Here is a 12,239-nt window from a genome sequence, read left to right as displayed (position 1 = left end):
AGAGGAACTGTTCACTTGTTATTCCTTCATATATGTTACACTACTTCTGATGGCTCTACCAGCACATCTTACACACCCTGTTTTGGTAGTACTGTACATAAGTTCTCATGAGTAAAGTTAAATAAGGTGAATTATTTATAATGATAATTTGCACAGTTAGCTGGAGGTCTAAAACTGTGGCATTTTCCATATGAGGCCGGCCATCACTGCAGGTTATAGCTCCACCTATCGTGCAAAGACAAGAATGTTTTTGAAGTCAAGACTAGGGGCGTCAGGCCCCTCCCACTCTCCAGTTCATTCTTGCCTTCGTACGAACAAGTTTGATATTTGCAAATAGCGTAGCTTTAGCTAAGTTTCTTGTGTCATTTTTGTGTGTTTGTCTGACATTGTGTGGAGGTTGTTTTATGTGATTCCACGTTCTCCCTCCCCTCTGCCTTGTATTTAATTCGTTTGTTTCAGTGTTTCCTGGGGAACTCTTGGGGGGGATCCTCCTTTGCCCTGCCCTTTTCCCTCAGTTTTTGAGCCTTACGGTTCTGGCAGAGACCGCGACTGCGTTTCTCTAGCCTCTCAGGTGGGAGCTTGCGGCTGCAGCTCCCGATTCGGCCCGCTGCTTGGCTTGGCCCGAACGCTTTTGAATCTCTCCCTCCAGGAGCTTGTGGCTGCGGCCCTCTTGGCTTGTCGTTCGGCGGCTGTTCATCGTTAGGCGACGGTTTCACTCCATCTCCTGGCCCTTCAATTTGCCGCAGCGACTTCCGCAGCCAGCGGCTGCGACTGATATCTCCTGCCGCCTCAGCACTTTAGTTGTTTATCGGCCGTTCTACGCCCCGGCCCCGGCCTTTTAAGCTGCATCTCCCGGCCCATTAAGTCTGCCCTGGCGATTTCTGCAGCCGCCGGCTGCGACTGATACCTGCTGCCGCCTCGGCGCTTTGTTTTTTATCGGCCGTTCTACTCCCCGTCCCCGTCCCCCGGCCTTTTAAGTTGCCGCGGCGGCTTCTGCAGCCGGTGGCTGCGGCTGATTTCTCCTGCTGCCTCAGTGCTTAGTTTTTTACTTCCCTAGGACCCGCCACTGGCTTAGAGCCGGTACTGTGTTATCGGGTTCGCAACTGCCCACGTTGCTGAGGTAGTGCCTGGCTTTTTTCAGTCCGCTGGGCTGCTCAGTACCCGCCATTGCTCCCCCTTCGTAATCGCCATTTTGACTGTTATTTTCTCCCACTCCTTTTCCTGACTCCATCTTGTTTGTCTCCCTTTCCCGCCCTTTATATTCAGTCTACCCCATACTGAACAAAGGGGGCTTAGCTGGCAAGGGCTCATTGTAGGTACGTGTAAGATAGGATTCCTTAGTCCTTTGGACCCGTCTATCACACGACTACTGCTGCGGCTTTTGACAACTAGCTGGTAGCTAGCACCTGTACTTCTGTGGCTGTGCTTTAGACTTTTGAACCTTGCTGGCTCTGGCGCTAGGTGCACAACTTGTTGACCTGTACATTCTGCCCCATCTGTGGCCGTGTGCTAAGACTGTGATACTGTGCACAAGCTGTTGAATCGTACATTCTGCCCCCTCTGTGGCCGTGTACCAAGCCTGAAATCTATACTGTACATTCTGCCCCCTCTGTGGCCGTGTACTGAGCCTGAAGTCTATACTGTACATTCTGCCCCCTCTGTGGCCGTGTACCAAGCCTGAAATCTAGTCTGCATTATATTGGCGCTGATCCCATAATGCATTCTGCCCCCTCTGTGGCCGTGTACTTCGCCATCTGCCAGTGCATTCTACCCCCTCTGTTGTCGTATACTGCGCCTGTTCGGGTCTCTACATTCTGCCCCCGCTGTGGCCGTGTACTGCACCCAAAGTGAATACAAGATGGCGGAACAGCCAGACATGTCGCAGACAGCCAAGCCACAACCATCTAAGGCAACTAAGACTAAGCATGCTAAAGCACTGGCTAAGACTAAACATCTTTCCAGCCACAGTAAACCCAAGCGTCCACGCTATGCCTCTGGGCCAACCCCCACCACAGCAGCTCAGGAACAGCTAACGGATATATTTCATTCCCCCGCTGCTTCCTCTGACGAGGAGGACTTTGCTGGCTTTCCTACTCAGCCAACATTTAGCCAGCCTCCTCCCATGCTCCCGCCCAGGGCTTATCCTCCGGCTCAACCCACGGAGCCACCTACTCAGGCACAAACATCTGCTTCAATGGGGCTGCAGCTGTCCCATGAATTTCTTGCACAACTTCAGGGCATGCTGTCATATTTCACTCAAATGCAATCACCACCACAAGTTACCGACATACCTCAACGCACTGTGGATCAACGTGTGTGTCATGAGGCAAATCCTTCCTGCTCCCCAAATCCTTTTGACGTAGCTAGAGGCAGATGTATTGATGAAGCTTCCTATGGGGAGGAGTCAACCTTTGCTGATCACCCTGAAGGAGACGACTGGAGTGACTATTCGGAACATGAGGAGGATACATCGTATTGCTTGTTCAATGCCTCCGATTATCAGCCTCTAGCGCGCAGGGTAGTTAACATCCTTGGTCTCCAAGCTGCGCCTCCAACAACTTCCGCTCCAGCTATTAAAGCGGCCAGGGTCCTCAAATCCCCTGCACCAACCGAGCACTACATCCCAGTGCCGGATCCCATTGCCAAACTGGCCACCGAAGAATGGTCTCATCCATTCCAAACTCACCGCTTCAAGAACCTGGCTGACAAACTGTACTCCCTAGCTCCTGACTTTGCCACCAAGCTAGCCGTCCCCGGCATAGACGAACCAATCGCTAGCCTAGTTTCACGATCTCTTTTGCCTAGAAAAGGAGAATCCCAACTAAAGGATGCTACTGAACGAAGATTAGACTTCGCTCTCCGCAAAAATCATGAGGCCACTGCCTTCTCCATGCGTGCCTCCGCATCAGCTTCCGTCTTCTCCAGAGCAGCAATGATGTGGCTGGACGATCTTCTAGAGGACCCCTAACCCTGATCCTGTCTCTCTCAGAAGGTCACTGATAAAGTTGCACAAGACGGCAGCGTTTGTAGCTGATGCCACTTTGGATGCCACTCAACTGGGGGCACGAGCCATGACGGCTCAGATAGTTGCTCGACGGACCCTCTGGCTTCGCCACTGGCAAGCTGACTCTACGGCCAGAGTGAATCTCTCCAGGGCACCTTACTCTGGATCTTTGCTCTTCGGCGAGGAAGCTCTAAAGGCAGTGCTGGTTGTTTATTTTATTTATTGCACTTTTAGACCACCCTATAGCAACAGGCTGTCAGGGCGGTGTACGACAAGATAAAAACACATTTAAAACCAGCTAATGTGAATACATTGGTTGATCCCAAAGACGCTCACAAACCGGTTTTGGCCACTGTCAAGAACATCGATCATAGGCCTTTCAGGCGATTTCTCCCCTTCCGCACTAATCAGCCCTTTCGAGGAACGCGGCCAGGAGGACGAGGCCGCGACTTCCGATCTTATGACTCCAATTCCTTCAGGGGATCCTGGAACCGACGTTTCCAGGGCAGAGGTCAGTACCAAGGGCGCAGAGGTACCTCATCGTCCTCATATAGGGGAGGGTCTCGCCAGCGCAAACAGTTCTAATGCACTTCCTGTTGGCGGCAGACTACTTATGTTTGGAGACCAGTGGCTGCATCTGACTAAGGTCGCCTGGATCAGGGACCTTTTTTGTTCTGGCTATGCAATAGAGTTTTGGGCGACTCCATCAGACAAATTCCATCTATCCCCTTGTCCCAGGGCGCCGGCCAGACACAGCATCATGCAAACAGCCATACATCACCTCTTGGACATAGCGGCGATAGAGCCAGTCCCTACAACAGAGAGGTCGGAAGGGGTATATTCCCTCCTATTTGCTGTGCCCAAACAAGATTTGTCATGGAGGGCGGTATTGGACCTCAAGTTCGTCAACCGTTTTGTAACATATCGCAGGTTCAAAATAGAATCCCTCCACTCCATTACTGAAAGCCTGCAAGAAGGAGACTTCCTGGTTTCTATCAACCTAAAGGAAGCGTATCTCCATGTCCCCATTTGCATAGCCCACAGAAAGTTCCTTTGGTTTGCTTTTGGCCCCCAGCACTTTCAATATAGAACGATGCCATTCGGCCTCTCCTCTGCTCCGCGAGTGTTTACCAAAGTACTTCTCACCTTAGTGGCTTACCTCCGGATTCAAGGGGTCCATCTCTACCCATATCTGGACGATATTTTAATACGGGCGAGCTCTGAGGAGCTGGCTCATCGTCATTTAATGCTCACCCTCAATGTTTTGCAGGCCTACGGCTGGCTTGTCAACTTCGACAAAAGCCATCTTCAACCGACCCAATGCCTATTACATCTAGGGGCGATGTTGGACACCCTGCAGGCGATGGTGTTTCTGTCTCCAGATCGCATAAATGCCATCACAAACATCGCGGCCTCCTTGATGCAACAAACAACCGCAGACGCCATGCTTCTAGCCAGGGCGCTCGGAATGTTCATCTCTACCATCCATATTGTGCCATGGGCTCGAGCCCGCTCTTGCCACCTTCAGTGGGCTTTGTTGCCTTTTCAACAGGACATTGCCAACTCCAATCATCGCACAGTTCCTCTGAGCCCCACAATGCACCTTTCATTCCGCTGCTGGACGAGGGTCCAACATCTTTCCAGAGGTACTCCATTCAGAGAACCTCGCAGGACTGTTGTCATCACGGATGCCAGTCTCATCGGCTGGGGAGCACACTGCAACTCCCAGTACGTTCAGGGAGTTTGGTCCACAGCAGAGCAGACTCAGAACATCAATTGGCTGGAGCTCAAGGTGGTCCACTTAGCTCTAATTCATTTTCAGTCTCTGTTCCCTTTGGACTATGTCCTCATCCGAATGGACAACACGTGTGTAAAATCACATTTGAACAGACGGGGGCACCAGGTCCCGTCCTCTGCAGGACCTAGCTTCCCTCATCTTCGTCTGGGCAGAACAACATCTACAATCCCTAAAAGCAGAGCATCTCAGAGGGATTTGGAATGTGACAGCAGACTGGCTCAGCAGACAACAGGTCATTCTGTGAGAATGGAAACTTCATCCGACCATATTCCAGCGTCTCCAGCGTCGGTTCGGCGTCTTCTCGATCGACCTGTTTGCTTCCAGTCGCAATTACCAGCTTCCCAGGTACTTTGCCAGATACCTGGACACAGCAGCGGAAGCAGTGGATGCTCTGTCCATACCGTGGCCAGACGGTCTTTTGTACGCCTTCCCTCCCATACCGCTGTTAGCCAAAACACTGCGGAAGGCGCGGAGCGAGAGGGCACAGTTGGTTCTGATAGCACCATATCGGCCACGCCGACCGTGGTTCTCGGATCTTCAAGCAATGTCGGTGATGGATCCTTGGACACTTCCAGTCAGGCCAGATCTTCTATCCCAGGGTCCAGTATGGCATCAGGATCCCACTTGGCTCAATCTAACAGCGTGGCTTTTGAACGGGGACATTTGAGGTCGGCTGGACTGTCTGACGCTGTTATTGATATTATCTTAGCCTCGAGACGACCATCTACCACCCGTATTTATCAACATACTTGGGTGGCTTTCTCCAAGTGGTGTCAGGCTCACCACTGCGATCCATCCCAGGCCACTGTGCATCAGGTGCTGCAATATCTACATAGCGGTTTTATGATGGGTCTCAGACCCAACACTTTACGTCGACATGCGTCCACTCTGTTGTCCATCCTTTCAGTGTCCTCCACTGGTGCCCCTATTTCCTCACATCTGTTCATTAAACGATTCCTCAGAGGCACTGCTTTACGTTCACCGACCGTAGTTCACCGTTTTCCCTCATGGAGTCTGTCCAAGGTCCTCCAAGCTCTACAACGCCCTCCGTTTGAACCCCTTAGGACTGCGCCTTTACGTCTACTGTCCTTTAAGGTCTTGTTCCTGGTCGCCATCACTTCTGCCAGACAGGTCTCGGAACTGGATGCATTGTCTGCTGCCCGCCATCTCTGTGTCTTTCACAAGGACTCTGTTGTGCTGAAAACTGATCCTTCCTTCCGTCCCAAGGTCAATTCAGTTTCCCATTGCAATCAGGACATTGTACTCCCTTCATTTTGCCCGAACCCCACTCATCCTCTAGAGAAGGCTTGGCATTCGTTGGATGTTCGGAGGGCTCTCAAGACCTACCTGTCCAGGACCCAGGAGATTTGACGAATGGAGTCTCTGTTTGTATCCTTTCATCCAAGGTCTATGGGGCATAAAGTAACCAATTCTACCTTATCCCGTTGGTTAAGGGCATGTATTACCTTAGCATATGAGTCTCTTAAGCTGCCAGTTCCAGCTAGTATAACAGCTCATTCTACTAGGTCAGCTGCCACTTCAGCTGCTTTTGCTACTAATGCTCCTGTTGCTGATATTTGCAGGGCTGCTGTTTGGTCTACCCCACACTCGTTTATAAGGCATTATAAAATAGATCGTTATGCCTCTGCTGATGCCTCTTTTGGCAGACGAGTGTTGCAACAGGTTCTTAATGACGATTAGCATGTGGGTGGTCCCTCCCTATTATGGGCTGCTTTGGTACATCCCTCAGTGATGGCCGGCCTCCTATGGAAAATGGACCATTGGTCTCACCTGAAGGGTGATTTTCATATGAGGACGGCCATCAAGACCCTCCCAGTTGGAGGATGTATAGATATTTTACTAAGATGTTATACATTACTGTTACGCTATTGTATTTAAAATTACTAGTGAAGTCAAGACTGCTAGTTCTGTTATATCGCTATGTTAGAGTCATGTTATTATGCATGTTATTTTCCTGCTGGCAGGCCTGTTGGCCTGTTCTTGTATTTAGATTTTTCTCTATAGACTCGCTGCGAATGAACTGGAGAGTGGGAGGGGCCTGACGCCCCTAGTCTTGACTTCAAAAACATTCTTGCCTTCGCACGATAGGTGGAGCTATAACCCGCAGTGATGGCCGTCCTCATATGAAAATCACCCTTCAGGTGAGACCAATGGTCCAACTAAGGCTTTACCACATTATACTCTTCAAAACCATTCTGAAACGGAACCAGCTTGAAAAGATTGAAAGGATTTTTTTCAGCTTTTTCAACAAACTAGGCATGCATGCACACACAATATTCCAGCTCCCCATTACCTGGGCTAGGTTAGTAAGTTCTCATTAGGCTTTCTGGGTCTTGGAGAGCCAGCTCACTCACCTTTCTGCTTCTTCTCAAGTCCTGCCATGGACTAGACTAGACTGCTGCACAGTCTGGCACACCCAACCACCTACAGAGGCTGGCTGAGCACTACAGGGGAGGAGAAGATGCTCTGTAATACTGTTCTTCCCATCTTTCCTTCCTCCAGTTGCAAACACTTAGGTTTGCCAACTCCCTCCCCCATCCATCAAGATTTGTGTTCACTACATTCACTCCTTTAACACTTATATTTGCTGTGTTCGCATTCCCTTGGTAACTTTGTGCTACCCTCTCTTTGGGTGCCTAAACTGTATTTCTAAAAGCTCAGCTGAAGCTTTAAGTTACTGCAATGCTAGAAATTTGGGGTCTGAAGGAAAATTTCATGGGGGGGCAGAATTATCATGGGGGTGCAATGCCCTCAGTTGCCTCCCCTATCGCTACACCCCTTCTCCTTCTTCTTCTTCTTCTTAGATTAGTTGTTTGTTAACCAAAGGTCTCCAAGCAACTTACAAAATTGTTAAAAGCCAAAATATATGTTACATATTATAAAACAAAATAATAAAACAACCCCCACACAGACACAGAAAGCTTTGACAGCATACTAATACAAACAATATCATCTTCGTCTATCAAATACCTGGGAAAAAGATAAGTTTTTACCTGGTGCTAAAAATATGCTAATGAAGGTGCCAGGTGGACCTCACTGGGGACCATATTCCACAGATGGGGAACAACAACTGAAAAGGCCTTCTCCCTTGTCACCAAGGGAGATGTATTTGACAAACAATAGGCAAGAGATTCCTTGGACACTCATGCAAGTACATTTCATGTGACGATAATTAAAGCAATAGATATGCAACATGAGGAAAAATTGCATTATGTTAGTTATGTGTATTGTGCAAGGGAAAAGGAGTGGCCCTGCAACACAAACACAACCTGGAATCTACATAACATTGGGTGAAAGACATTTGCAATGAGGTTCATATTGGTCAGTATTGAGCATTTTTATATCTCCACTCCTAAAATATAAAATAGCACAATAAACTCTCTTCTTACAGGCAAGCCAGGTGCTTCTGGGCCTGCAGGTCCTATGGGACAGCCTTCTGAAGATACACTTCCTGGGCCTCCAGGTGACCAAGGCAGTGCTGGCTTAGATGGCATTAGAGGTAGGATTTGCATAACGAATCAGCAAAAATAGAATGAACCCTCATGTGTTCTAGACCTGTTGCAGGAATGCTCAGCAGTGGGCTTCTCCAATTCAGTTTGGGAGTAGGAGAGGATCCAGTAATTAAATAATATGCTTTTACTTTGTAAGCCACTTTGAAGGGCTTTGGCATTAAAGCTGACTTTAAAAATTTATATAATCTAGTGGCTCCTCCTAAACCAGATAGGCAGAACTGAAGATCCAGGTTGAAGGGATGTAAGCTCAGTGGTAAAGAGCATGATTTGTATTCTAAAAGTCCCAGGATCATTGGCTATCCCTGGTGTAGACATTGCTGAGCTAAATGGACCAATAGCTGCACTCTGTATGGCAACTTCTTGTGTTACTATGATCAACCCAAAGGATAATGAATGGCAGCTTCCTATGTTCCTATGATCAAACTAGTGGATAATGAATGGTGTCCTACCTTCCTACCCAGAGACTAAGGATTTACAATAATCCATCTAAGTCTTAAGGAGATATGTGTGCAGAAGTCTGCAAACTATCCTTGTTCGATCTTGGTACCTGTGGATATTCCTTTCTGTGTCATACTTGATTAAGGCACCTTAGTACATTCATTCCAATAGTACTTTATTTTTTATTACAGGCCCCTCTGGCAAACCTGGCCCTCTAGGAAAGACTATTCTTGTTAAAGGAGATTCAGGTGACTGTGGGACTTTTGGCCCACCGGGGGTTCCTGGGCCTCCTGGGAAACCAGGATCTAAAGGTATTGCAGGAAATCAAGGAAGAGAAGGCTCAAAAGGTATGCCTTGAGATTATTGGTTTAGCACATAGTAGATTAAATAACAGAACTTTCTTCATTGATCTGAATTCTCTTTGTTAAGGTCCCTTGGGAAATCCTGGCCCACAAGGGCCTCCCGGTCTTCCTGGAGAATCTGGCGATCAAGGTTTTCAGGGATCAACTGGTCGTATGGGTCCCAAAGGTAATTCCTAAATTTTTTAATACCTCATTGAATTTGGTGGTCATTCTGAATTCACACTTACTTCACAGCAGGTACCCAGCCACATGTATAGCGATAGGGGGAATTGCAGTAGATTTGCTTAGGTGTGACCCACACATAAAGTGAGTATCTTAGGGAGGATGAGTGGAGCAGATCCGTCCTGCAAACAGGATTTGGCAGTTAATATGCAGCATCCCATGTCCTGCCTCCAGCTTGCTAAACTCATCTCTGCTCACCTAAGGCCTATACATATGACTGCTGTGTCACGTTTGCAAGAGGAGGCTTTGCCAGTAGCACTGAAATTCTGCTTTGTCCCTTCGTAGCAATCTAGTTTACCTTGTTCAGTTGGCTGATGGCATTGGTTCAACACCACAGTTAGTGATACAGCAGTCCTTGCATTAAATTCTATACATTTACTTGCCAGAAGAGCAGCCTGTGTCATGATATTAAATATAGACATATAGAATTGTTCTGTGTTAGGGATGGATATAACAGTCTTAATCCAATGTTATGTGCTGCCCCTTCCAGGGTAATTGTACAGAGAAAAAGATAGCTGTACCTATGTACCTGCTGAAGCAGAAGCAGCATGTTGAGGCTGTAGAGCTCACTCTGCCACTTCTGCTACCTGAATTCCAGATGACAAGGGGATAGTGTGGAAGCACTCTGTGTCCAGGCATTCTCACTACATAAATACTTTCGCCTCCTTTTGTGTTATCTTGAAAAATGGTCAAAAGGGAGTGCATTTTACAGAAGGAAAAAATGTTCATGAAATGTACCTCCTGTTCCCTGGTTAGTGTCAGGAGGAATCCTGGAAAGAATGGGTTAACATACTTCAGCACCTAGGCCAGGGAGGATCATGCGACAAAATTTAAGAATACTAGCCAGTTCCTGAGGGTCACTCCAGTTTCTTTTCCTGCCTTGCCTAGGTCACAGCATTCTTCCTCAGCTACTGCATTTTCCCCAGGTAGCATGCCATCATGTGGGTTATAGCGACATCTAGCATCCAAAGGCAAGAATGCATAGGAGTCAAGATCCTAGCTGCTCCTTCCAGTCCCACTCCAGTTCATTCTTACCTTTCGTTGGAGGCTGTTCTTGTCTTAGTGTAGTGAGTTTTTGTCGGTGTGTTAGCTTTCTGTGGGGAGTGTGTGGTGCAGTGACTGCTGGGAGAGTGTAACTTTTTGCAGTTGTGTGGGGGTCCCTATGTTCCTCCTGCCACTGGGTCCTGCTGATTCCACCTCCAGTAGCAACCTCCCAGACCTCTTGTCATGCCCCCCTCAGAGGACTCATCCGAGGAGGAAGAGGAATGGGAGACCGCAGACCCAGGAGAGGGGACAAGCAGGGAGACAGCCCAGGACCCTTCACCAGTCCAGAGGCAAGCCCCTGGGGGAGCCTGCCTGCCAGAATCAGGAAGCGACCAGGAGGCTGCCCCTTCCCCAGCAGAGAGAAGACACCAACAGGTGTTGCAGCAACGAAGGCAATCAGCGTGATTAAGGAGCAGGAGAGCTCGCAAGAACACAGGCTGATTGGAAGCACCTGGGCCAGCATGCAGAGTACAAAAGGCTGGAAGGAAAGGGAGACTCCTTGCTAGAGTCAACGTCAAGCCTTGCTGCAGACATTACTCCAGCTCTCCTGTGAAACCCGTGCCTTGAACCCTGCCCTGCCTGATTGGATCTCTTGGTTTCTGGACATTTGGACTCCCTTAAGGATTTCTCTGCCTCCTACTTTGGCGCTTCCCAAACGGTAAAACACGCTGGCTGACCCCCTGGTTCCTCCTGCCTGGCAGATTTATGGTCTGGCCTTATCTGTTCATTAGCTGCATGCCTCTGTGAACCCCCGCATTTAACACCTCTCTACCTCCATCGCGGGGCTCGCAGCTGTGGCCCGGATCTTCAGTATTTGCCCTCCCCATCTCCTCTCCTTTGCAGGGCTCATGGCCCCGTAACTTCAATAATTCCCTCCCCATCTCCTTAACACAGGGGGTCTTACCTTGCAGGGCTCACGGCTGTGGCTCCAGAGGTCTTTCAGACTCCCCCCCCCAGCTTATGGTTCCTACTGGGGATTGCGGCTGCAACTCTAGTAGGCCTCTGGGGAGACAGTGCTTGGGCTGAGGTCCCTTACTGGAGCATATGGCTGTGGCTCCGGTCGGCTGCTGCAGCAGCAGTACTTCGTAGTGCTTTCCTCATCGCAGGGGGCAGCGGTGCTTCCTCACGTACCTTTTTCTTTTGGCAAGCAGCAGTGGAGGCTAAGGCGTGTATCTTGGAGCTCACAGCTGTGGCTCCAGACTGTTGGCTCTTTCCTGCGCTTTTCACCCAGCTGCCGTTTTAGTTGACTCTGCCCTCCTTTAGCATTCCCACCTGCCAGTTTGTTTGCACCTTCCCACCTTTTTGCTTGTTCTTTTCCCTGTTCTTTTTCTTTTACATGTTCTAGCCCTTGGCTGTCAGTGCCCAGTTCCTTGCTCCGCCTCTGTGAAGTTAGGAAGTCGACATAGGAAGGGCATTTCCGTATGTGTGTGTGTGTGTGAGAGTATAAAAGCAGAAAGCACACGCTTTGACATACAGCGGGGGCGTGTTTAAGTGTGATACACTGCAGTGACAATTCACTGCATCCCTTTACTGTCTGCTTGTGTCTATAAGACTCAATTCACTACACCGCTTACTTAAACACATGCACAGGGTGAAGCGGTCACTTAGTCAGCTCACTGCACCACTCTACCGTGTGCATGTACCTAAGTGCCAATTCACCATACCTCTCTACCATGTGTGTGTGTCTAAGTGCCAATTCACCACACTCCTCTACCATGTGTGTCTAAGCCAGCCTTTCCCAACCGGTGTGCCTCCAGATGTTGTTGGACCACAACTCCCATCAGCCTCAGCCAGCATGGCTGAGGCTGATGGGAGTTGTGGTCCAACAACATCTGGAG

The 12,239-nt window shown here is 49.1% G+C and overlaps 1 protein-coding gene across 4 annotated transcripts in view; it reads left to right on the top strand.

The window, feature by feature from the left end:
* The window catches only part of COL4A4 (collagen type IV alpha 4 chain), a 192,770-nt gene that overhangs the window by 157,304 nt on the left and 23,227 nt on the right, over positions 1-12,239 (top strand). For all 4 annotated transcript variants that reach the window (XM_061636823.1, XM_061636821.1, XM_061636822.1 and 1 more), the window contains 3 exons: positions 8,215-8,322; positions 8,965-9,120; positions 9,203-9,301. In XM_061636823.1, the coding sequence (XP_061492807.1) occupies positions 8,215-8,322; positions 8,965-9,120; positions 9,203-9,301 (363 nt within the window). The remainder of the gene's footprint in view (positions 1-8,214; positions 8,323-8,964; positions 9,121-9,202; positions 9,302-12,239) is intronic.

This window comes from Rhineura floridana, chromosome 7 (assembly GCF_030035675.1).
Source record: "Rhineura floridana isolate rRhiFlo1 chromosome 7, rRhiFlo1.hap2, whole genome shotgun sequence".
Classification (NCBI taxonomy): domain Eukaryota; kingdom Metazoa; phylum Chordata; class Lepidosauria; order Squamata; family Rhineuridae; genus Rhineura; species Rhineura floridana.
Note: the sequence above shows the minus strand (reverse complement) of the source record. Positions and strands in the feature narration are given on the sequence as shown.